Below are 25079 nucleotides of genomic sequence, written 5' to 3' on the forward strand. Positions count from 1 at the left end.
ACATCACTTTGCCCAGGGGCCCATGATGCTATGAAGACTGCCCTGAGTCTAGTACAGATAACGAGCCTTTTGAGATCTTTCTGCATTAAGGTCAACAAGTTCTGGTAAATGACCTTGCCAAGCGCCGTGCCTAAGCACAATATTGTTTGAATTATTAGGTACATTTCATTATTATTTTACTACAATTTTTTTTCAACACAAGATTGGTATCTGTTTAGACACTTTGTATTCACGTACACTTTGGTGCCATAGTGGATATATATTGTCGGGAAGCATTTTTGAGCTGTATTTATTTTACTTGTGATTATAACACTATTTGCTCTTATTTTTTGGCCAATTTACTCTGTTTTGAAGTGTAAAATCTATTATATTACAGCTTGCCAATCATTAAATGTGGTGGCTGCATTTGTTTTTCTCCCTGTTTGTTTTTTCTTTTTTTTTTGGGCTTTTTTCCTCTGTTTTCACCGGGTAATCAAACCAGTAACACCCGTCCCGTCCTGTATTAGAGCCCCTCACTCTGGATAAAAGGGCACAAGGGAACCTTTGGACAGCAGCATTGTCTCCGGGGAGGGGGGAAGTGTTAGACGTACTAGCCGATTTAAATACACTAACAAATTAAAGTCCAGCACAGCTACAGCAAACATTTTTTTTTATTTCTTTTGGGATAAAGGTTTTACATAGATAAATGATGCTGATGTCACATAGCTGGTGGAGATCAAGCTGGAGAGGGGGCTTCTCTTGCACCTTTTGTCCAGCACCCCTGGTAGTGATGACAGGACCAGGAGTGGCACAAGGGTCGGAGTAGCGGGCTGCGCCAGCTGGTGTTTGCAGGTGCAGGTGACCGTGGATCACCAGATAGTAGCCAGGAACTGGAACATGGTGACACTTTAGGCAGACCAAAGCGTAGTCAGGACACAAGCCGAAAGGGTTATCAACAGCAGGGAAGCGAGATACAGGGACAGTAGGCAGAGTCGGGATACAAGGCACGATCGGTACACAGCTCGCTTTGCGCCGTAAGTTACGGCAGCGTAGTCTATCTCTGGCGGCGTAACGGCGCGTAATTCAAATTGGCGATTAGGGGGCGTGTTTCATTTAAATGAAGCGCGTCCCCTTGCCGAATGAACTGCGCATGCGCCGTCCCTAAATTTCCCGCCGTGCATTGCACAACATGACGTCGCAAGGACGTAATTTTTTTAACATAGACGTGAATTACATCCATCCCGATTCACGGACGACTTACGCAAACAAAAAAAAAAATTCAAAATAAACGCGGGAACGACGGCCATACTTAACATGGCAGGTCTAACTATACGCCACGAAACAGCAGCTTTAACTATACGCCGGAAAAAGCCGACTAGAGACGACGTAAAAGAATGTGACGGCCGCTCGTACGTTCGTGGATCGTCGGAAATAGCTAATTTGCATACTCGACGCGGAAAACGACGTGAACGCCACCCAGCGGTCGCCAAAAAATTGCATCTTAGATCCGAAGCCGTACGCCTGTCTGATCTAACCCAGATGCCGTCGTATCTTGTTTTGAGGATTCAAAACAAAGATACGACGCGGGAAATTTGAAAGTACGCCGGCGTATCAGTAGATACGCCGGCGTACTCTCTCTGTGGATCTGCCCCATACTGTATATAGATTTTTCTATTCTATTCGTTTATTTTGTATACTATTTTATTCTCTTCGGAAATTGGAATTCGAAAAGTATTTAAATTTGTCCAAATTGTTTTCCGTTATTTCAGATGCATTTAAATTCGGCATTATTCTAATTTGGAAATTCAGGTACATCCAAAGGTGGGTGCCACACTGGAAGAAGAACCCAGACTCAATGGCGTCTGTCCCATAAGTACCCTTTCCCAGCATGCCCAGCAAGGACACTCCCTCCTGATTGGCTGCTGGAAAAGAACACCCAAGTCTCGACTCCGCTGCTGCCACCTGTCGCCCTGGGGTGGGATAGCACCCCAGCAACAACAGAATGAGCCCACAGCACAGCCAAGCTGAAACAGAGACCCTATTTGAACGTTGTAATTTGGATCAGAGTCATTAGTACTCTGATCGCCCTCTAAATTTCAATAGCACCGGTACTTGAAAGTAACCAGGCGCTACATTTATATGTGAAGTGCCTCATTTAAAGTCCCAAGACCTTTCGGAATTTTATTTACAAGACTACAGGTATTGAAGAAATGCAGCATCATCCGGGCCTTTGCACACAGGACCTTTCCACACCTAGCTGTGTCTTCAGGTTCAGGTTGTGGAATATCCTAATCATCAGTTTACATAACAACGGATGACTGGCCAGGTCAAAATGTTTCTCTTTGCATAGAAGATAATAGTAGCAATAAAAGCCTCTGTAAACTCTGGCATGCTTACCGCACCCTGATACGGTGACAGTGTGATTAACCGCTGCTTACCTGATGGTGAAATCTGCACATTTTAGATACTTGCCCACCCAGCATATCCAGCGTTGCCCAGTTGAGATCTTCTTCTCCTCTGGCAGCGCCCAGTCCACATTGCCATGTTTTCCTGTGACGTTAATAGGCTGCTGGCTGTTCCAGGTTCAGCCAGAATTCCTAGCCATTGACATGCCAATAGGCTCATTCTCTCCTCCTTTCCTCAATGGAAGGCTATGCCTCTTGAGATATGTGACATGCATATCCCAGGAGTCAAAGGGAGCACAGTGCAAGTCATTCTCCTAGGACAGTGGTCTCCAATCTGTGGCCTGGGGCGCCAGATGTGGCCCTTTGCCTGCTTTTATTCGGCCATGGTTCAATATTTCTTCCTCCGACACCAACAATGGGCATAATTCCTCACACTGACAGCAACAAAGGGGCACAATTCCTTCCAATGACACCAACGATGGGGCACAGTTCATCGCACAGTTCCTGCCAGCGACACCAACGATGAGGCATGATTACTGTTTTTTCCGGCGTATAAGACGACTTTCTACACCCAAATCATGCTGCCAAAATAGGGGGGTCGTCTTATACGCTGAGTGCAGAGGCCGCCAGGGTGATCGGTACCTGTTAAGGAGGCCGCCGGATCGAGGAGAAGCCCGCCGGGTGCTTGTTACCGGGTGAAGACGTCGCCAAACCCATGTTTAAATGCCTGGTGCCTCGGTACTGCTATTGCGGCCGTCGGGTGCTCGGCAATGCTGTGTATACAGTGCATGCCGCTCAGCCAATCCTGGCGGCGATGCACTCTGTTGCTGGATGAAGCCTGCTCGGATTGGTGCGGCGCATGTCACAGCCTCTGCCAATCCGATTGGCTCAGCTGTATGCACACAATAGTCACCTATAATGTATTTTGAGCTTCTTACATCTTATACACAGGGGCACAGGGTTACTGAAAAAATATGTCTTGGATTACTTAAAATGGGACAGTAATAGTTATCCACAATATCTCCCAGGATATATGTAAAGACTATTCTTGGTTTGTTTGATTCTGAACTAAACATGTTAGTTGAGAGAGCTGATCACATTGGCCTCTGTACAATGTAGGAGGAAGGCCGACTCCTGCTGGAGCTCCTGCTATTGTGTGAAGGTGTCCTGTGTTTATACTTGTGATAATGTACAATCTACTGTGTGAAGCTCGGTGACAAGTCTGACCTGTAGTTAAATCCTGATTAATCACAACAATGCCCAGGAGGGTACAGAGTCACATAGGTTGCTTTTAAGGGATTAGTTAATTAGCTCATGTTAATTAGGTTTCTGGTTACAGGTGTATTGTTGGAGTAATATGAGCAGGAGAGGAGGGAACCTCCTCAACTGTATATAAGACTGTATTCTTGTTCTAATAACCAGTTCATGGTGAGCAACCAAACGAGTATCGTCTTGTTTATGGTTCTCTGCGTTTGGAATATCTGATATCTATATTCAGACTGCGAGGAAGCGGTATATGATGAAAGCACTCAAGTGGAGTGTGGGACGTTTTGTTACAAATGTGCATTGTTTATGCCCCCCTAAAGACTGAAAGACAGTAAACTGGCACTTTGTTTAGAAAGTTTGGAGACCCCTGACCTAGGAGAACAACATTCGGGGAGGTGAACGTTCACAAAAAAAATTTAAATCGTATAAATTGGAGTAAAAAAAATGCTTGCTAATCCTGTAGAGCAGTGGTTCTCAACCTCAGTCCTCAAGTACCCCCAACGGCCATGTTTTTGGAACTTCCCTTAGATAAAATAGCTCTTATCAATACTATGTTATTGATTTAAAGCAGCTGTGCAAAGTAAAGGAAAATCTGAAAAACATGGCCCATTGGGGGTACTTGGGGACCGAGGTTGAGAACCACTAGTGTAGAGGACCTGAGGAGGGGTGCATCGGAGAATTACATTTTTTGAGGCTGAAAATCCACTATTAACCTAACGTTATTTTTTTACCTAATCCATTGGACCCACACTACTACAGTAATCTGGCAACACCATTGATCTTGTCTTCTCGCACCTCCCCACCTTGCAACTTCTCCAACAGCCCTTTTCCTCTTTGGTCACAACCTTATCCAAATTTCAACCTCCTTGTCTTCAACTATCTCTTCAACCAACTAACCAACCAACCAACCAACCAGTCAACCAGCAGTTACCCTTGGAAACCTTCACCATTTTAACCCAGTTCCCTTATACCCAATTTCTCTTCAGACCCCTTTCAATCCAACATCCTCAAGATGTGGAACAAGCAGACCCAATCTTTGGATCGCACAATGCTTCTGTCAAGTCAAGCAAAGGTCTTCCTGGTGTATTTCCAGTCTTGTCTTGGTACTGGGAAAGTTTGTTCCTTCAAAGGACTTGGAAAATGGCAATGACAGATGCAAGTCTTACAGGCTTGGGCAGAGTTTATAACTCCCATACTTTTCAGGAGACCTGGTCTTATCGAGAGTCAAAAGTACCCAAATAACATTTTGGAACTGAGAGTCATCAGTCCATCTTTACAATATTGGACCTCCATTCTACAAGGTCACCCATTAGGAGTACAGTTGGACAATACCACAGCGGTGGTCTACTTAAATCATCAAGGGCACAATAGAAGTGTGACGGACCCCCGTACTCAAGATGAGTCTGTCCGCTGTATCGCACCTCTGTCCGGTACCACACAATCCAAGACCCCTTAGCTTTCTTATTCACTAGTCTTAGCTCAGTTTAGGGTAAAACATCAGACAGTTTATTAAAATCAGAATATAAGTCTTATATACAGTTAAAGAGGAGGTTCCTACCTCCTGCTCATATTACTCTAGCAATATTACTCTAACAAAACATACATTGACATGAGCTAATTAACTAATCCCTTAAAGCAGCCAATGTGACTCCCTAGCTACAATACACATTATCATACATATCAACACAGAAATCCTTCATACAATTGCAGGGTTAATTAGCACAAATAACAATGGGTGAAAGACTCTTAGAAGTTATCCTAGACTCATTTACATTATATCAGACAACAGACAGACAGGTGGCTGGAGTTGACATCAGCATCTAACAGTATGTGTCCCAACATTATGAATCAGTCTCTATTTCTAATATGGCATATACAGGGTTCCCAGAGTCTGTCTTGGGGGGGCATGGACCTGAATCCAAAGTAACACCACCTCAAGGCATACAGCTCACAAAGAGCACCGTTCCCCCAAATGCCAGGGCCTATAATCGCAAGGCAAGAGGGTAGCATTCAGTCCCCTCCAAAAGCCTCTGTCCCGGGTGAGTCTGTCACAAGAAGCCTAGCAGCTCTGAAAGAAATGAGTCTAATACTCTCATGGGCAGAAACGTATGGTCATCCACATCAAAGGAGTGGACAATTGTTGGGTGTATTCTCTAAGCTGTCAATGCCTAGACCTGGGGAACAGGGTCTCTGCACCTAGAGATCTTTCAAAACCTCTGTCAAAGGTGGGGATTTTTAACCATCTTTTCTGCTATGGACTACAACAAAATCTCACCCCTTCTCTGCCCTGATCTGGCCACTTCTGTCTACAACAGCCAGGGGTGGACTGACAACCCATGGGGCCCCCGGGCAATAGAAGATTATGGGGCCCCTGGGCTCACAGATGGCCACCACGCCAGGAGGCAGTGCAGCTAAAATCTCAGGATTTTCACATCAAAAGCATGTCGGTTTAAGACATAGCAGGGACAGATGTAAAAAAAACACAGATTTTTACGTACTGTCCCTGGTTTTATTGAGCCTGGCAACCCTGATGGGGCCCCCTAGTGGCATGGGGCCCTCAGGCAGTGCCTGAAAGTCCCAATGGTCAGTCCGCCCCTGACAACAGCTCACTCTCATCCTCCCTGGATACACTTGATCTCTTCTCTACATTGGTCTGATGCTGCATCTGTCCCCCGCTGCTTCTAAGACTAAGAACTGAGCGGTCAAAAACCGGTAATTGATCAGTTCCCAGTCTTCTGGGAGCAGAGAGCTGGCGACTCTGTCATCGGCCCTCTGCTCTTGACCTCCAGTGCTCACTGGGGCACTGGCTGTGAGGGGGGGGGGGGAGTGGCTGGCTCAGTCTCCCAGTGGCTCACTGAGAGGCTGAGCCAGCTTCTGGTCCAGATATCATCTGGGTGGATCCCAACTGTAAAGTCAGGATCAATCCAGAGCCTGGACCAGTTAAGTGGCATCAGCCTTAGCTTGCTGTCAGCTGAAAATGGGTCACAGGAGTGCTCGAACTCCACTCCTGTGATCTATAGAATTAGTATGCGTTGGCCATACTTCTCCTTTGAAGCTGGACTCCAGGTATGATCTTTATGAGGTAAGTATGCAAATCGCATACCTGAGGGACTGCTGACAGTCCATGTAGTACACAGAATTACTACCAGCCCTGATGTTCCTGCCGCACTGCATACTGATCACAGGGGGGCTCTTGCTCCGCACTGCCACCATTCACAGAATATCTTGTTGTTTTTTTTTTTCTGTAAATACAAAGCTTTCTCTGATTGGACTCCAGTGAGTTAATGTGATCGTTCTCGCGCTTGCCTTATCGTGGTCTGTATAATGAAGGGTGTGTAGTGGGTGGGTGAAGTTGGACTGGACTTTGTCAGTGGTATGTGATCTGTGGTAGCTTGAGTCATAGTTAGGTGTGTGGCCATTCATTAATACTTCATATTCCCATCGCACTCCTTCCTGGATAAGCTCTCAAAGTTTGGGTGTTTTAGAGTCACGCAGGACCCCTTCGTCAGGCATGTGAATCACATGCCTGACGAAGGGGTCCTACGTGACTCCGAAACATTGCACTCTTATGTTGTGATCAAGCAATAAACTACTTGTTTGGACGCTACTTTTTGTCGATCCACGGTGTGCTGGCAAATATATATTTTGTGTCCATTCATTAACTAATTCCCACCTGGCCACTGCACATATACGGCCGGGTGGGCGTTCTCTTGTTCTGAGTGGACGTTCAGGAACGTCCCTCAGAAGGAGAGGGATCGCGCCATGTGTGTTTCTGCGCAGCCGCACAATCCCGATGCACTTGTGTCACCCGGACACGGCGCATCTCAGATCGGCAGGAGGGCTCTCCTGATCACATGATGGCCGTGTCCAATCACAGCCGTCATGTGATGTAAACAGAGAGCCGGTTGCTAGGCGATCGGCTCTCCTCTCCTCACACGTTGTCGGTGAGGAGAGGAGAGCGGATCGATGCAGCCGGCTGGTGATCAGTGAGTATGAGCTGTTTTTTTAAAGCTTTTACTCACTGATCACCAGTCTAGTGTCCCCACAATGTAAAACACACACGGTAAACGCACATGTCCCCACATAGTAAAAACACCTGTTCCCCCCCCCCCCCCACATATGTAACGGTAAAATCACATGTCCCAATGATCATCTGCACACATATGCAGAGATGTATTATGGCCTAGGCTGACAAGGCCCAGGCCTAGGGCGGCACTGTGCTCATGCCACCCTGTGCTCATCTCTCCCTGTGCTCATGCCACCCTGTGCTCATCTCTCCCTGTGCTCATGCCACCCTGTCCCCCTGTGCTCATGCCACCCTGTCCCCTGTGCTCATGCCACCCTGTCCCCTGCCACCCTGTCCCCCTGTGCTCATGCCACCCTATCCCCCTGTGCTCATGCCACCATGCCACCCTGTGCTCATCCCCCCTGTCCTCATCCCACCCTGTCCCCCTGTCCTCATCCCACCCTGTCCCTCTGTCCTCATCCCATGAAAATGAGAGGACCAGTCTTAAAAAGGAAGGGGTGCGTCATATATAAAGTAGGGGGTGCGCAGGTTTCACCAGGCCTAGGGCAGCACAAAACCTAAATACACCCCTGCACATATGTCTGTGATCACCTGCGCACATCTGTACATGATCATCTGCGTAAAAATGTCCGTGATCACACAAACCAATTATTATACACTTAACAGGATTTTTTTTACCAAAAACATGTGGTAGAATAAATTTGGGCTTAAATTTATGACAACATTTATTTCATTGGGTTTCTTTTAAAATAGAATAAAGAAATTTATTTTTTTTTCAAAATTTTTGCTCTTTTTTTCGCTTATATTAAAAAAAAAAAAAAAAAACTGAGTCGTGACTAAATACCACCAAAAGAAGAAAGCTCTATTTGTGTGAATGAAATGATAAAAATGTAATTTGGGTACAGTGTTTCATGACCGCGCAATTGTCATTGAAAATGCGAGGGCGCTGAAAGATGAAAATTGGTCTGGGAAGGAAGGGGGCGAAAGTGCCCGGTATTGAGGTGGTTAAGGTGCAAGGTGGACTACATGCAGGCCCGTCGCTACAGGACAGGCAAAACAAACAATTGCTTGGCCCCCAACTTCCCCTTCCCAGGCTGTAGCATGGCCGAGCTCCTCTTCATTCCTTCTGGAGTCTTCCTTCAGAAGATTCAGTTTCTTGTCCCCAGATGGACTGACAGGAAGTGCACACTGAGTGCTCACTTACTTCCTTTCAGTCCGGCCGGGAACATGGGAAACTGAATCTCCTGTACCGCGCGCGGTGCCCGGCCCGTTCCGGGCACTATCTGATAGGGGACTGGGGACCCATATTGATAGAACACCGGACTGACCGGAGGAAGAGGAGCTCGGCCATACTACAGCGACCGCCTTCAGGGAAGAAGGGTAGGTGAGAATAGAGAAACATAGGGGGGGGGGGGGGGGAGTAAGAACATGGGAGTAAAAAATTTGTGTAGCGCTAACGTAGGCTTTGCGTCCGGGGGGGGGGGGGTGCTTTGGGGCCCCCATTTTGCTTGTGGGCCCCCAAATTCCTTCAAACGGCCCTGACTACATGGCAGCATCTCTGCTCACTGAAGACTGAGAACCGAGCAATCAATGGTCTTTAATCGCTCAGTTTTCAGTCTTTAGAAAATGACTGGCAGATCTTTTGCAAGGTATACTGTATGGCAGCATTTCTGTAGATTCTGTGCCATTGCTTCACCTCTTGCCTGCTGACCTCCTTTAGACCCCTTTCACACTGGGGCGTTTTTCAGGCGCTTTAGCGTTAAAAAACGTGCCTGAAAGAAGCTGCCTCTGCAATCCCAATGTGAAAGCCCGAGTGCTTTCACACTGAGGCGCTGTGCTGGCAGGGCGTCAAAAAAAGTCCTGCAAGCAGCTTCTTTGCAGCGCTTTAGGAGCGTTGAATACACCGCTCCTAAAGCCCCTTCCCATTGAGGGAGCTTTTTTAATGCCAAAGCGCCTGAAAAACGCCCCAGTGTGAAAGGGGTTACCAGCGGTTTTCGGGCACTGGCAGTGTGAAAGGGCTCTGAAAGCACTGCAGACGAGGCTTCTTTCAGGCACTTTACAGACTTTTTTTTAGCGCCAAAGTGCCTGAAAAACGCCCCAAAAAACGCCCCAGTGTGAAAGGGGCCTAAGAATATCAGCAGGCCGGTGACGCCCACCCTGAGTTTCCTCTGTCCTGTGAGTCTACCCAAGCAACTCCCACCCAACCGCTTACAAAACCAACACCTTCACCAATGCAAGCCGAATTTACCTTTTAGGAGGTGGCCAAGATTTTAGATTAATTGCACGTCAATAATACATAAATGACCATAAATAAGTTTGATGTTCCTATAAATTTGTGGAGTTCTTTTATATTCATTATGTTCTGAGAATGTGCTGCATTCCATCCTCTCTGACTCGTGCTTCTCTTCACCCGCAGGTTGTGGTATAAAGGGTATTTCGGAGGTGTGACTGCCATGACCAGGAATCAGTTTGCCAAGGTGAACGGTTATTCAAACAATTACTGGGGCTGGGGAGGCGAGGACGACGACCTACGGCTCAGGTAAGGGAAATTTTCAGCCTGGGGATGCAATGTTCTCGCTGTACTACCCCTATGATGCAACTCGTTGATCTTTTATTAGTATTTTCCTCCACCCAATTTCACCATCAAAAGCCCCGTGGTAAACTTGCATTACATTGCCAAAAGTATTGGGACACCTTCCTTTACAAACGCATGAAATTTAATGGCATCCCAGTCTTAGTCCGTAGCATAGGCCTGCGCAGCCTATTGCATTAGGGTGTGCACCCAAAAGCTCAAGCACACATACGTGTGTATGTATGTATGTATGTATATATGTATATATGTATGTATGTATATATGTATGTATGTATGTGTGTGTGTGTGTGTGTGTGTGTGTGTGTGTATGTATATATGTATATATGTATGTATGTATATATGTATGTATGTGTGTGTGTGTGTGTGTGTGTGTGTGTGTGTGTGTGTGTATGTATATATGTATATATGTATGTATGTATGTATATATGTATATATGTGTGTGTGTGTGTGTGTGTGTGTGTGTGTGTGTATGTATATATGTATATATATATATGTATATATGTGTATATATATATATATATATATATATATATATAGTCAAAAGTATTAGTACGCCTGCCTTTACACACACATAACTTTTAATGGCATCCCAGTCTTATTCCGTAGGGTTCAATATTGAGTTGGCCCCGCCCTTTGCAGCTATAATAGCTTCCACTCTTCTGCGAAGGCTGTCCACAAGGTTTAGGAGTGTCTATGGGAATGTTTGACCATTCTTCCAGAAGCACATTTGTGAGATCAGGCACTGATGTTGGACGAGAAGGCCTGGCTTGCAGTCTCCACTCTAATTCATCCCAAAGGTGTTCTATCGGGTTGAGGTCAGGACTCCGTGCAGGTCAGTCAAGTTCCTCCACCCCAATCTCGCTCATCCTTGTCTTTATGGACCTTACTGAGTGCACTGGTCCAAATAATATGGTGGGGGGTTGTTTTCCAGGGGTTGGACTTGGCCTCTTAGTTCCAGTGAAGGGAACTCTTAAGGCGTCAGCATACCAAGACATTTTGGACAATTTCATGCTCCCAACTTTGTGGGAACAGTTTGGGGGCGGCACCTTCCTGTTTTAACATGACTGCCCACCAGTGCACAAAGCAAGGTCCATAAAGACATGGACTTGGCAGGGTGGTCGAAAATTAACTTCAAAAGCAATAATTCACATTATAAGCGCGACTAAAACATTTACAATTAAGTGTAACAATCTAAGAAATGTAAATTCCAAAGTGCTACTGTAGCGTTTTGCTTTGAGGCTAAAAAGTTAAATTTTGGTCTCATCTTACCAGAGCACCTTCTTCCACATGTTTGCTGTGTCCCCTCCCCCACATGGCTTCTCACAAACTGCAAACAGGACTTACTATGTCTTTCTTTCTCCAATGTCTTTCTTCTTGTCACTCTTCCATAAAGGGCAGATTTGTGGAGAGACGACTAATAGTTGTCCTGTGGACAGATTCTCCCCCCTGAGTTGTGAATCTCTCCAGCTCCTCCAGAGTTACCATGGGCCTCTTGGCTCCTTCTCTGATGAATGCTCTCCTTGCCCGGCCCGGTCAGTTTAGGTGGACGGCCATGTCTTGGTAGGTTTGCAGTTGTCCCATACTCTTTTTATTTTCGGATGATGGATTGAACAGAGGTCCGTGAGATGTTCAAAGCTTGGGATATTTTTTTATAACCTAACCCTGCTTTATACTTCTCCAAAACGTTATCCCTGACCTGTCTGGTGTGTGTTTCTCGGCCTTCATGATGCTGTTTGTTCACTAAGGTTCTCTAACAAACCTCTGAGGGCTTCACAAAACACCTGAACACAGGTGGACTCTATTGTCTAAGTAACTTCTGAAGGCAATTGGTTCCACTAGATTTTAGTTAGGGGTATCAGAGTATAAAGGGGGCTGAATACAAATGTACCCCCCACACTTTTCACATATTTATCTGTATAAAGTGTTGAAAACCATTTATAATTTTCCTTCCACTTCACAATTCTGTGCCTTCTTTTTTTGTGGGTCTATCACATAAAATCCCAATAAAATACATTTACGTTTTTGGTTGTAACAAGACAGAATGGGGAAAATTTCAAGGGGTATGAATACTTTTTCAAGGCACTGTACAGTATTAATACCCAGAATTCCTCAGCCTTTGCCCACCCTCTGATTTAGTTCTAGGATAACTTCATCACGCCTCCTTACAATCGGAGAGGCCAGTCCTGATGCTACTCAAAAGTGGGCGGTCCTGAAGACCTCCAGGTATATGGTCAGGGTCCAGGTGAACAGGAGATCCGGCACTCGTGTCTTTGTTGGCTGCAATGTTGGGCAAAAGGAGACCTCAATACCCTGTTTCCCCAAAAATAAGACCTACCATGAAAATAAGACCTAGCTTTTTTTTTTCCCAGGAGGGCTGCAATATAAGCCCTACCCTGATACCTGCTTCCGGGGATGTGGCCAGGTGGGGACTGCCTATCACATCTGGTGGTCATGCCCAAAGGTCAGGAGATTTTGGATTTGGGTATATAATTTCATCTACTCATTGACCCAGTTAAACATGGCTAAATCTGCAAAACAGGCTCTATTGGGCGACAGGGTGGAGGGGGCCTCTAAAGCCCAAAGGCGATTGCTTATGTTGATTTTTATATCAGCTAAAATTACGATAGCTAGAAATTGGCGCTCCGCCTCCTTGCCGCTCGAACAGCTTAAAAGGAAACTGTCATGGTTAATGTTAAATGAGAGATTGACAGCACTGGTCCAGGACAAGCTGGAGATTTTCAATAAGGTTTGGGATCCATGGCTGGCTTATTTAACTAACGATCTAAGATCGCTGGAGGTGTGAACCACGGTTGTGGTTCCATTTGGCGGACTCCTGGGGGCTGGCCGGTCGCTCTCTTATCTATTCTCTCTTTTTTCTTCTCTTTCTTTTCTTTTTCTTATACGCTTCTGCCCATTTCTTTACACTTCCACCTTTCTCACGGAAGATTTTCAACGCGGGTCCTCCCGTTCGGATAGCAAAACTGGTGGTTGGTTGGAAGTGGGGTCTCCAGGTCTGGGATCCTTGACGGGAGGGTCGTGGACCTACTAAGGTTGGGTCATTGAATAATTGGGGGGGATTACATTTTGTGTTATACCCTGGAGTATTTTGTTATGTATTCTTTTTATTTGTCATGACAATGATGCCAAACATTATATGATGTTCTGTACTATGATTGAGACCTCTCAGGTGTTCATTGATATTTTCAAAATTTGTGGCGATGCTTCTGTATTGTTGTAGTATTCTTTCTTTCAATAAAAACTATTGAAATATAAGCCCTACCCCGAAAATAAGCCCTAGTTAAAAATCCTAAATCCTAAAATGCACTCTATTACAGTAGTATATAATGTACAATATGTGCGTTTCTGTAATATAAATGTGGGGAAGAGAGCTCTGGCGGGTCACAGAAGCGCAGAGCGGCGCTATAACAAAGGTATTTGTCACAATTCTATTACAGGAACACACACGTTGTACATTATATAATACTGTAATAGAGTGGATTATAGGATTTTACAAGCAATTTAACTCAGTTCACACTGGGGATTCCTAACAGGCAGGGAGGGGGAGAAGACAGCACATTACATGGTAAGACCTACCCTGAAAATAAGCCCTACTTTGTCTTTTGTTGGCATAAATAATATAAGACCCGAGTTTATTTTCGGGGAAACACGGTATAAGTCCAGTAGAATATGGACAGAAAGTCAGCTCTTTATACACCAGCTTTATTTTATGTCGCGTTCCTTTAAAAAATCTGCCAAAACTTTTAGTCCATAAATCCATGTATGGTAATTGTCTCTTCTGTCTGGGTGGGTGGGGGGGGGGGGAATCAAAATCCTCTTTCCTGTCTCCCGTCTGTTTTGAGCGCCTGATGAAATAAATGTTGATTGTGGAAGGTATAATGCCGCTATGAGAAATGAGGACGCCCTATCAGTATGAGAAATCAGCCCATGAACAGTCCACATTGTCCCTGAATGAATAGAGAACGTGTCCAGGCAGAAAACTGATTGCCTAATAACCGTCCATTAATCCCACAAGACGTACAGATCTCAGATGATTGGACTGGGCCGGAGCGATGGGAGGGTTTGGAAGGACAGGGCTTGTAAATAAACCCGACTGGTTGGTTTATTTACATGAATAAATTCCTGACAAATGATTAAAATCCTGAAGAAAAATGTTGGTATGTTTTTTTAATATCATTAAGTTATTCATTAACACATATAGATACAAAAAAGGAGGAGGGGGGGCGAGTGGGGGAAAATAAAGAGGGGGGAAAAAAGGAGTAAAGTCGGGGAGAAAAAGAAAATACCTGACAGTTTTATATAGAGATATATATATATATATATACACTGTGTATGTGTGTGTGTGTATATGTATGTATGTATGTGTATGTGTGTGTGTATATATATATATATATATATATATATATATATATATATATATATATATATATATATATATATATATATATATATATATATATATATATATATATATACAACATTTTTATATATATTATTTATAAAAAAAATGTTTTAGTTTTTTTATATACAGTGTAATAAATATATATATATATATATATATATATATATATATGTATATGTGTGTGTGTGTGTGTGTGTGTGTGTGTGTGTGTATATATATATATATATATATATATATATATATATATATATATATATATATATATATATATATATATATATGTGTATATATATATATATTATATATGTGTGTGTTTTTTTTATATATACCATATTTATCGGGGTATTGCGCGCTCCGACGTATAGCGCGCACCCCTAAAGTGGACCCGCATTCCTGTAAACAATTTTTTTTCGTACTTACAGTTTTGGTGTCTTGCGTGGCGTCCATCAGCTGCCTCGTCGGGTCTGGCGTCCGTCTGCGGCTTCGGTGGTGTCATCCTCGTCGGGTCCGGCGTCCTTCTGCGGTGTCCTTCCCGCTCGATTCCCGCGCTGAGTTTGAACCACTGAGCCGGCATATACCGAGCGCAGTACACTCGGGTATAGTCGGGCAGGCTCGGCTCCTCTCGCGGTCACGTCCTGTGCGTCCTGTACGTCCAGGACGTGAACGCGAGAGGAGCCGAGCCTGCCCGACTATACCCGAGTGTACTGCGCTCGGTATATGCCGGCGCAGTGGTTCAAACTCGGCGCTGGTATCGGCATATATCGCGCACCCGCGATTTTGCCCTGACCCGTGATACCATGAGCTATGTAAACCATTTGCCATTGCCACATAACATTCAGGTTTGTTTTTTTTTACCACATAACATTCAGGCTTTTTTTTTTTTTACCACATACCATTCAGGGTTTGTTTTTACCACATAACATTCAGGTTTTTTTTTTTACCACATAACATTCAGGGTTTTTTTTTTACCACATAACATTCAGGTTTTTTTTTTACCACATAACATTCAGGTTTTTTTTTTTTACCACATAACATTCAGGTTTTTTTTTTTTTACCACATAACATTCAGGTTTTTTTTTACCACATAACATTCAGGTTTTTTTTTACCACATAACATTCAGGTTTTTTTTTACCACATAACATTCAGGGTTTTTTTTTACCACATAACATTCAGGCTTTTTTTTTTTTTACCACATAACATTCAGGTTTTTTTTTTACCACATAACATTCAGGTTTTTTTTTTTTTTACCACATAACATTCAGGTTTTTTTTTTTTACCACATAACATTCAGTTTTTTTTTTACCACATAACATTCAGGTATTTTTTTACCACATAACATTCAGGCTTTTTTTTTTTTTACCACATAACATTCAGGTTTTTTTTACCACATAACATTCAGGTTTTTTTTTTTTTTACCACATAACATTCAGGTTTTTTTTACCACATAACATTCAGGTTTTTTTTACCACATAACATTCAGGTTTTTTTTACCACATAACATTCAGGGGTTTTTTTTACCACATAACATTCAGGGTTTTTTTTTTTTTACCACATAACATTCAGGCTTTTTTTTTGTTTTTTACCACATAACATTCAGGTTTTTTTTACCACATAACATTCAGGTTTTTTTTTACCACATAACATTCAGGTTTTTTTTTACCACATAACATTCAGGTTTTTTTTTACCACATAACATTAGGGTTTTTTTTTACCACATAACATTCAGGTTTTTTTTTTACCACATAACATTCAGGTTTTTTTTTTACCACATAACATTCAGGTTTTTTTTTTTACCCCCACATAACATTCACCTCCTAGTCCTACCGTTTCCAAAAGGCATTGGCCAGGGGTCAAGTCCTAGGGAAAAAAGTGTGGGAACTCCCACCCAAGATCCACTCCCCCACCAAAAAAAAAGATACGCTCGTATGCATAAATACTAAACCGCAAGTTCTTTCTAAATCCCGCGATAACTCGCGGCAGACCTCCGCAATGTCTCCTGGGAACAATGACAAAAGCTCCCAGGAGACATTGCGGCATCGAGGAAGTGACGGAATACCCGCACACTACCCGATGAATCCATATACAGGAAGTGGCCAGTAACATAAAGGATTACTAAGGTTCGCCTGCCCCTGACAGTGACTCGAGCTGGGCATCGCCGCTTAGTGAAGGATTGGCTCGGGCGGCTCGGCTGCTCTAGTCCCGCAAAGGGAACTGAGTTCCTGCTGTGAAAAAAGTGCAGGAACTCCGTTCCCATGCGTTCCCGCAGGACTTGAGCCCTGGCATTGGCAGGGAAAATAAAATCTGACAGTCACCACAGCTGTGCCGCTCTCCTCAGAGTGACTGACTCCACCTCAGGGAGCAGGGAGCTTCAGCACTTAGCCACTCGTGGACTACAACTCCCATAAGCATTAGCACCTGACGTCTGACTCACTACTGCTACATTGTCAATGTTCAGCGCCGCGGGCGGATACTTGGACAGCCGCCGCGGCAGCCATTGTTCCGGTTAGGAATCGCCGATGCAAATAGAAACTCCATGCTTCCCAGCGGGGGCCACGAGTAAATCCGGGGGCCCCACGCAGCTTGCGTAGTCTGCGTATAAGGCGGATCAGCCCTGGTGGCTAGTGAAGGGGAAGAGGGGGCTTGGGTGGCCTGGGGAGGGGTGCGGGAGTTGTCCGGCCACCATAGGAGAGACCTGTCAAAGTGGGCCAGTCTGGATGAAGTCCAGGGACAAATTTTTGTCCCAGTCCAGCCCTGTATATATTGGAAATTGCGTTTCCTTGTTTGGATACTTATGTCCGAGTACAGATTGCGCTATATTGTCACTATTCTGATGATCTTTGCATTGAAAGCAATAAAAATGTATTGAAGGGAGAACCCTTTTTTACAATCTCTTAGCTGCTTATCAAACATCCTAGTTGCATGGAAAACATCGATCATTTTCATCCAGTGCATTCTCTGGAACAAAGTCCACTTATATGTAGTTCCAGTAAAAAATATAATCTTTATCAAAGAAGCAGATGTGTTGGTTAAATACATTTTCCTCTCTCACGCTCTTGCTGTCTCGCTCTTGTTCTTTCTCTCACTGTCTTTTCATTATGCATCACATAATGTGACACTTACCTGCAGGAGAAGCCCGCGATGTCACCGTCTTCCGCGCTGGCAGCGAGCGTCCATTCTTCACCCTTCTTTTTTCGGGGGCCGCGAACTCTGGCTCTGTGACTGGCCAGAGTCGCGTGACGTCACAGCGTGCCCTTTTTAAGATGGCGCATGCGTCGTTGAAGGCGTCGCTTGGGGACATTGCAAATACCTCCGAGACCGTGTAGGTCTCTGAGATATTGCAAGCACCTACAGGTAAGCCTTAATGTAGGCTTACCTGTAGGTGTAAGTTGTCCCTGAGGGTTTACTTTAAAGTGGAGGTTCACCCGAAAAGTTAATTCTTAACCTTAGATTGAGGCTCATTTTGTCAAGGGGAATCGGGTAGTTTTTTTTAAATCGAAGCCGTACTTACCGTTTTAGAGTGATCTTCTCCGCCGCTTCCGGGTATGGGCTGCGGGAATGGTCGTATCTATCGCGTCACGATTATCCGAAAGTAGCCGAACGTCGGTGGGCAGGCGCCGTATAGAGCCGCAACGACGTTCGGCTTCTTTCGACCGTCTGAAGTCTGTCGGAAGCCGAGTCCCGCAGCCCATACCCGGAAGCGGCAGAGAAGATCGCTCTCTAAAACGGTAAGTACAGCTTCGATTTAAAAAAAACTACCCTATTCCCCTAGACAAAATGAGCATCAATCTAAGGGTAAAAATTTTTTTCCGGGTGAACTCCCGCTTTAACCACTTAAGCCCCGGACCATTTTGCTGGTCAATGACCGGGCCCCTTTTTGTGATTCGGCACTGCGTCGCTTTAACTGACAATTGCGGGGTCGTGCGACGTGGCTCCCAAACAAAATTGGCGTACTCTTTTTCCCACAAATAGAGCTTTCTTTTGGTGGTATTTGATCACCTCTGCGGTTTTATTTTTTGCGCTATAAACAAAAATAGAGCGACAATTTTGAAAAAAAAAATTATTTTACTTTTTGCTGTAATAAATATCCCCAAAAATATATATATAAAAAAAAAATTTTTTTCCTCCGTTTTACACACAGCTCCCAGTTCTCGGTCTGTAAGGAGCAATCACGGGTGCCCGGCAGTGATCGCGCCCACGCGTCGGCACCAGGGGCGAGCGAAGGGCGCGTACGCGCCCCTATTGGCTGAAATGCGAGATGATGTATAGCTACGTGATTTCGCGCAGCCGAGCTGACCTGCTGCCGTATAACTGCGGCGGCTGGTCGGCTAGTGGTTAAAACAATGTTATTGAGTTGAAGAGGGAGATTTGTATTTGGACCTTTTTTTTTCAGAATACAGTACAGTAGGAATGCTTAATATATTGATTACTTGTGGCTCCTCATTGAATGACCAATTCGTTTAACAACCTGGTCGCTGGAACGGAACCTGGTCATTAAGTGAGGAGAGCCTGTATAGAAAGGCAAGAGACGTTCTTTTTTTAAACCCAGCATCCATGTTTGTTTCTAGGGTGACCTATAATAAGATGACGGTGGTCCGGCCACCCCCGGAGATCGCCCGCTACACCATGGTCTTCCACACCAGGGACTCCGGAAACGAGGTCAACAACAGGAGGTGAGATGGGGATACATTGTAACCTTATATGCAAGGACCTCGTTATTCAGCCAATCACTACATTCCCTGGTCACCCTTCTATGTTGTCATTAGGCCACATTCACACTTGGGCAATTCCAAATTGTGGAAAAAATGTGAGGCCCTGCAAAGAAGAATAGGGGAAAATGCCCAAAAATAGGTGTGCCACGCTTGTAGCCTCATACTCAGAAAGACTTGGGGATGTAATTGGTGCCAAAGGAGCTTCAACAAAGTATTAAGCAAAGGCTGTGATACTTATGTGGGATATCGTTTAACCACTTCAGCCCCAGACCATTTGGCTGACCAAAGCCCAGAGCACTTTTGCGATTCGGCACTGCGCCGATTAAACTGACATTTGCGCGGTCGGGCGACGTTGCTCCCAAACAAAATTTACGTCCTTTTTAAATGTAACTGGCAGGGAAGGGGTTGACCATTAGGGGCTAGGAAAGAGGTTAAGTGTCCTAGGGAGTGATTCTGTGTGGGGGCGGAGATTACTGTGACACGTCACTGATCACTGCTCCCGATGAGAGGGAGCAGACGATCAGTGTCCTGTCACTAGGCAGAACAGGGAGATGCCTTATTTACACTGGCCTCTCCCCGTTCTGGCGCGGGCACAAAATCCGCGGGCACAGTCACGGAGCTATCTGCAGGGGCGCCCGCACGGCGCAAAATTCAAAGTAACGTAAATATACATTACTTTGCGCAGCCATGCCATTCTGCCAACGTATATGTGCAGGACACGGTCGGCAAGCGGTTCAAAAGCTCTTAAGTCCAAATCACAAACGAACCAGAGTTTTGCTGGTGGTATCACATGCTGCATTCGCCAATAAACAGCGTGGGGGTCAGGGGATGTTGTATTTTGACAAATAGCTGGTTGCTAAGGGGCAGGCAAGGAAGCCGGCCGCCGTGTCATTAACAGATGATTTATCAGCTGTCACTGACCCTTTTTTTTTTTTTTTTTACTTTCGGTTGTCAAGTTCCTCGCTGACATCGGAATGTAAAAAAAATTAATGGCGACAATTAAAAATGATGGGGAAAAAAAACGGCGTTGAGTACTCCCTCAGTCCATACCAGGCTCTTTGGGTCTGGTATGAGTTTTAAGGGAAACTCCTCGCCACAAAAAAACGGCATGGGGTACCCCCCAAATCCATACCAGTTCCTTATCCGAGCATGCAGCCCGGCAAGTCAGGAAAGGGGGGGGGGGGCGAGGCCCCCCTCATGAACCATACCAGTCCACATGCCCTCAACATGGGGGGGGGGTGGGTTTTTTGGGGCAGACCTCCACAGCCACCAGCCAGGGTTGTAGGGATGAGGCCCTTGTCCCCATCAACATGGAAACAAGGTGCTTTGGGGTCCCCTCGTTCCCCCATCCCTTTCCTTTCCTGGTATGAATTTTGGGGGGGACTGGTAACCCTACCCACCCCACTATGTGTTTTTTTTTTTTTACTTTTTCTTTTTTCTGCTATCATTGGGTAAGCCCATTGACAGCTGATGACTTATCGGTTGTTAAGGTCGCCGCAACCGACTTCCAGGCCCCCTGATTAACAACCAGCTCTTACTGCACCCTGATTGGGCACACTGTGCAAGGTGGCTGTGTCAGTTTCATTCTGGGGCACCATTCCCCCAACTGACACCATCAGTGGGGCACTATTCTTCCCTTTCATACCAACAATGGGGCACTATTCTCCCAATAAAACCAATGGTGAGGCATTTTCTACTCCCACTGGCCAAAGTCCGGCTCCCCTGAAGCCCGACGGACAGTGAACTGGTCCTTTTGCTTAAGTCTCGAGACCCCCTCTCCTAGTGGACCTATTATTAAGAATTTTAAGGTCTCAGGAAGCCCATGCTAAAGTAATGCACAGGGGGTTATTGGGGAAATACCCCTTACATTGATGGTCAGTGGGAGGAATGTCCTCCTTATAGACAGCTAAAAAGATCGTTGATGTCATGTCACTGTGTTGGCCCTGGAACTACGCAGGCACCACCAGAGAGGAGGTCAGCCACAACTCAACGAACCCCTAGTAAACTTTGGAGGAAACCTAGATCTTCCCGTAACCCTGTTTGAGAACTTGCCTAGAGGGAATGATGGTCAGGGACTGTGGATACCATAAGGGTGGGTTTAAAGGATGGAGACATGCTTCAGAAGACAGCGAGACACTCGAGCCCTGTTGCATAAGGCTAGTAGAGATCACTGCTATTTCAACTTTAAAAAACATTATAAACTGCTGGGGTCCAAGGGCCACACAACACATACCAAAAGGGGTGCAGTTTGGGCACCAGGGGCATGCATCTTCACTGGCTTGTCTTTAAGGTAGCCATTCTCAACCAGGCTTATGCGAAAACCTCGGGTTTCTCTAGAGGTGGCCAGGCATTCCTTAAGCTGTGGATGACCGACCTCCCATGTAATGGTGCCTGCAAATTTCCAGGCCAACACTAGTTGGCAGAGCCAGAGGCATTTCCTCCCATTGACCACCACGAATGTAAGGGGCATTTCCCCAATGACCACCAATAGACCAGAGGCGTTGCTAGGGGGGTGCGGGGGGTGTGGTCCGCACCGGGTGACACCATCCCGTGTTTTTTTTTTTTAGCTGACATGCCCAGCCTGCCCTGTGCAATGCCACCCTGCCCTGTACCACCCCAGCCTGCTCTGTGCCACCCCAGCCTGCCCTGTACCACCCCAGCCTGCCCTGTATCACCCAGCCTGCCCTGTACCACCCCAGCCTACTCTGTACCACCCCAGCCTGCCCTGTACCCCCCCAAACAGCCCTGTGCCACCCCAGCCTGCCATGTGCCACCCCAAACTTTCCCATGCCACCCTAACTTGCACTATACCACCCCAACCTGCCCTGTACCACCCTAACTTGACCTATACCACCCCAACCTGCCCTATGCAACCCTAACTTGCCCTATACCACGCCAAACTACCCTATATCACCCCAACATGCCCTATACCACCTTAACCTGTCCTATACCACCCCACTACACCAACCTGCCACTATACCACTCTATACTACCCTAACCTGCCACTATACTATCATTTACAGGGGCTGGTTTGGGGTGCGCCCCGTGCCCTGCCTGCTTGGTGCTGGGCAGCCTAGACAGAGGGGAGGGACCATGTTTTACTGCATCGGGTGACACCAACCCTAGTGACACCACTGCAATAGACTAATCTTACCAGGGGATCTCTGATACCGGAAAGTTACGAAATAGTTGAGAAAAGGCTGCATTAATTCCTTCAATCCCCATCTTATATAATCTCTTCTCTCATACACAGGATGAAGCTCTTGAAGGAAGTGTCCAAGGTCTGGAAGACGGACGGTCTGAATTCCTGCACCTACAGGCTGCTGTCGGTGGAACACGAACCCCTTTACATTAACATCACAGTGGACATAGGAAAGCCACAGTATTAGCTGGACCTTCACACATAAACAAGTTTTTCTATAGAGACTACAGTCCATGCAACTGGAACTGACCTGATGCTGCAGAGCTGAATTTTGTACTCTATCTCCATTTCACATATCAGAAGAGCAGACTCCCGGAAAACCCCCATCAATCAACAATTTAAACTCCAAGGGAAGAAAATCTTGTCTAGAGACTATATCGGAAGTACAGGAAAAGGATGAGAGCTCCACAAGCCTTGAAAAAGTCCAGTAAGATTTTATTTTTTCGCAACTAGATGTCTAAGAAGCCAACATGTTTCGAGGTCTCAAAGCTCCCCATTCATCAGGTCTCGAATGATGAGGGTAAAGTTGGAAAGCCAACCGATAATGAAATGTTTTAGGGTTGGCTTTCGGTTTCACGTTGCAATTATTGTCCAGTATCTTTAATTTACGAAGCCCTGATAAAGAGGTAGTTCTAAGCCACTGAAACGTGTTGGCTTCTTGTGAAAAATAAAATCTTACTGGACTTATTCAAGTTTTGTGGTGCTCCCTTTCTTTTATTGTCCTTCAAAGCACTCCAGGGACCTAGGACACCTCCGTTGACAGAGGGCTGCCTCTTAAAGCGGAATACTCGCCTCCTTATCTGCCTATCTTGGGGTTCAGTGCTCCACCAACACATATCTTGTTGGAGACCACATCAGGGCAGATACAACTTCACTGAACTAAAGCGGAATACTCGCCTCCATATCTGCCTATCTTGGGGTTCAGTGCTCCACCAACACATATCTTGTTGGAGACCACATCAGGGCAGATAAAACTTCACTGAACATTTCTAAGGGTAAGCCGTTCTGAACTGTGGACCAACCCACGCCCTTACCTGTATCTCACTGGGAAGTTTGTGGCCATTTTGTGTTTTTTGTTATTCATACCATCCAGGTCTGAAGAGGAAGATCGTTACATGAAGTTACATCCAGCAGGGCAGTGACGTCACTACAATTGTAGTCAAGCCACACTTCAGCTGCCCCCCATAACAGAAGGTTCGTACCTCTGTACGAACCTGGGGCTGGAGGTAAACGCTACAAGAACCTGTGCATTGCACGTGATTTTAATGCAAGAAAATAGTAAATTCACATTGGATCAATAATATCAGTGTTGCTGCACTTGCTATTTTCAATTTTTGGGGAAAAAGATGGGCTGAGCCTTTAAACTGGAATTTTTTTTTTCTTATATTGCACAAAAGTACTGCACCATATTCATGTAGAGACAAAGATCCAGGACAGCTGTACTCCTCATAAGCTTTTATTATCAAAAGTGCACTGTACACATAACTGTACATCACGTAACAGGGAAAGTAGAGGGAACCAGGGGCGGACTGACCATTGAGTCACTCAGGCACTGCCCGAGGGCCCCATGCCACTAGGGGGCCTCATCAGGGTTTCCAGGCTCAGTAAAACCAGGGACAGTATGTAAAAATCTGTTTTTTTTTAGGGCTGTTACTGATCAAAATTTTTCTGTTCGATTAATAGTTTTTTTTTTTCTTATCGATTAATCGACTAATTTCGATTAATTATAACGCACATACAGATCCAACTACTTTTAGCTGATCTCCTTGGAGATAAAATCGATGTAGCTACACAAACTGTAAAAATGGTGCGAGTAATACCAAACGGTACCAAAAGCAGTCATAAAAACATGTAGCTAAGTATGATACTGGTATAAAAATGTGTACAACGATACCACTGCTGAATCCAGATGAGGAGAGGTTAACATCAGTCCGTCGGCATGTAGATGTCCCGTGAAGGGAACTATCACAACTCCCAGTGGGTGGCTGTAGAATACCAGGTTGATAGAGGGAAGTGATAGAGAGAAGTGTAACAGCCCTTGTGTGTGGCAGATAGTAAGGTCCCGCCGGCATGCAGATATGAAGGCACAGCAAAGGAGCCCTTCAGATGGACACGGCAAGCCCCGCCGGTGTCCGTGACGTTACTGGATCTCCGACGGAACTCCCTGAAGGCCCGGAAGCCGGCGCAGAGGTGAGTACCAATCCAAAGAATTTTAATTGATCAAAAAGATTATGATCGATCAAAAAAATTTAAGATTAATCGATTAATTAAAAGGTAATTTGCACAGCCTTATTTTTTTTACATCTGTCCCTGATATGTCCGAAACCGACATGCTTTTGATGTGAAAATCCCCAGATTTTAGCTGCCCCGCCTCCTGGTGTGGTGGCCATCTGTAAGCCCAGGGGCCCCATAATCTTCTATTGCCCGGGGGCCCCATGAGTTGTCAGTCCGCCCCTGGAGGGAACTTAACACGTTTA

At 45.3% G+C, this 25079-nt stretch overlaps 1 protein-coding gene across 4 annotated transcripts in view; it reads left to right on the plus strand.

The window, feature by feature from the left end:
- B4GALT4 (beta-1,4-galactosyltransferase 4) overlaps window positions 1-23903 on the plus strand; it is a 138714-nt gene extending 114811 nt beyond the window's left edge. For all 4 annotated transcript variants that reach the window (XM_040339102.1, XM_040339100.1, XM_040339101.1 and 1 more), the window contains 3 exons: window positions 10094-10216; window positions 19257-19361; window positions 22654-23903. In XM_040339102.1, the coding sequence (XP_040195036.1) occupies window positions 10094-10216; window positions 19257-19361; window positions 22654-22789 (364 nt within the window). In that variant the 3' untranslated portion in view covers window positions 22790-23903. The remainder of the gene's footprint in view (window positions 1-10093; window positions 10217-19256; window positions 19362-22653) is intronic.
- Window positions 23904-25079: the final 1176 nt, after the last annotated feature.

The sequence above is a fragment of the Rana temporaria genome, chromosome 2 (genome assembly GCF_905171775.1).
Source record: "Rana temporaria chromosome 2, aRanTem1.1, whole genome shotgun sequence".
Lineage (NCBI taxonomy): Eukaryota > Metazoa > Chordata > Amphibia > Anura > Ranidae > Rana > Rana temporaria.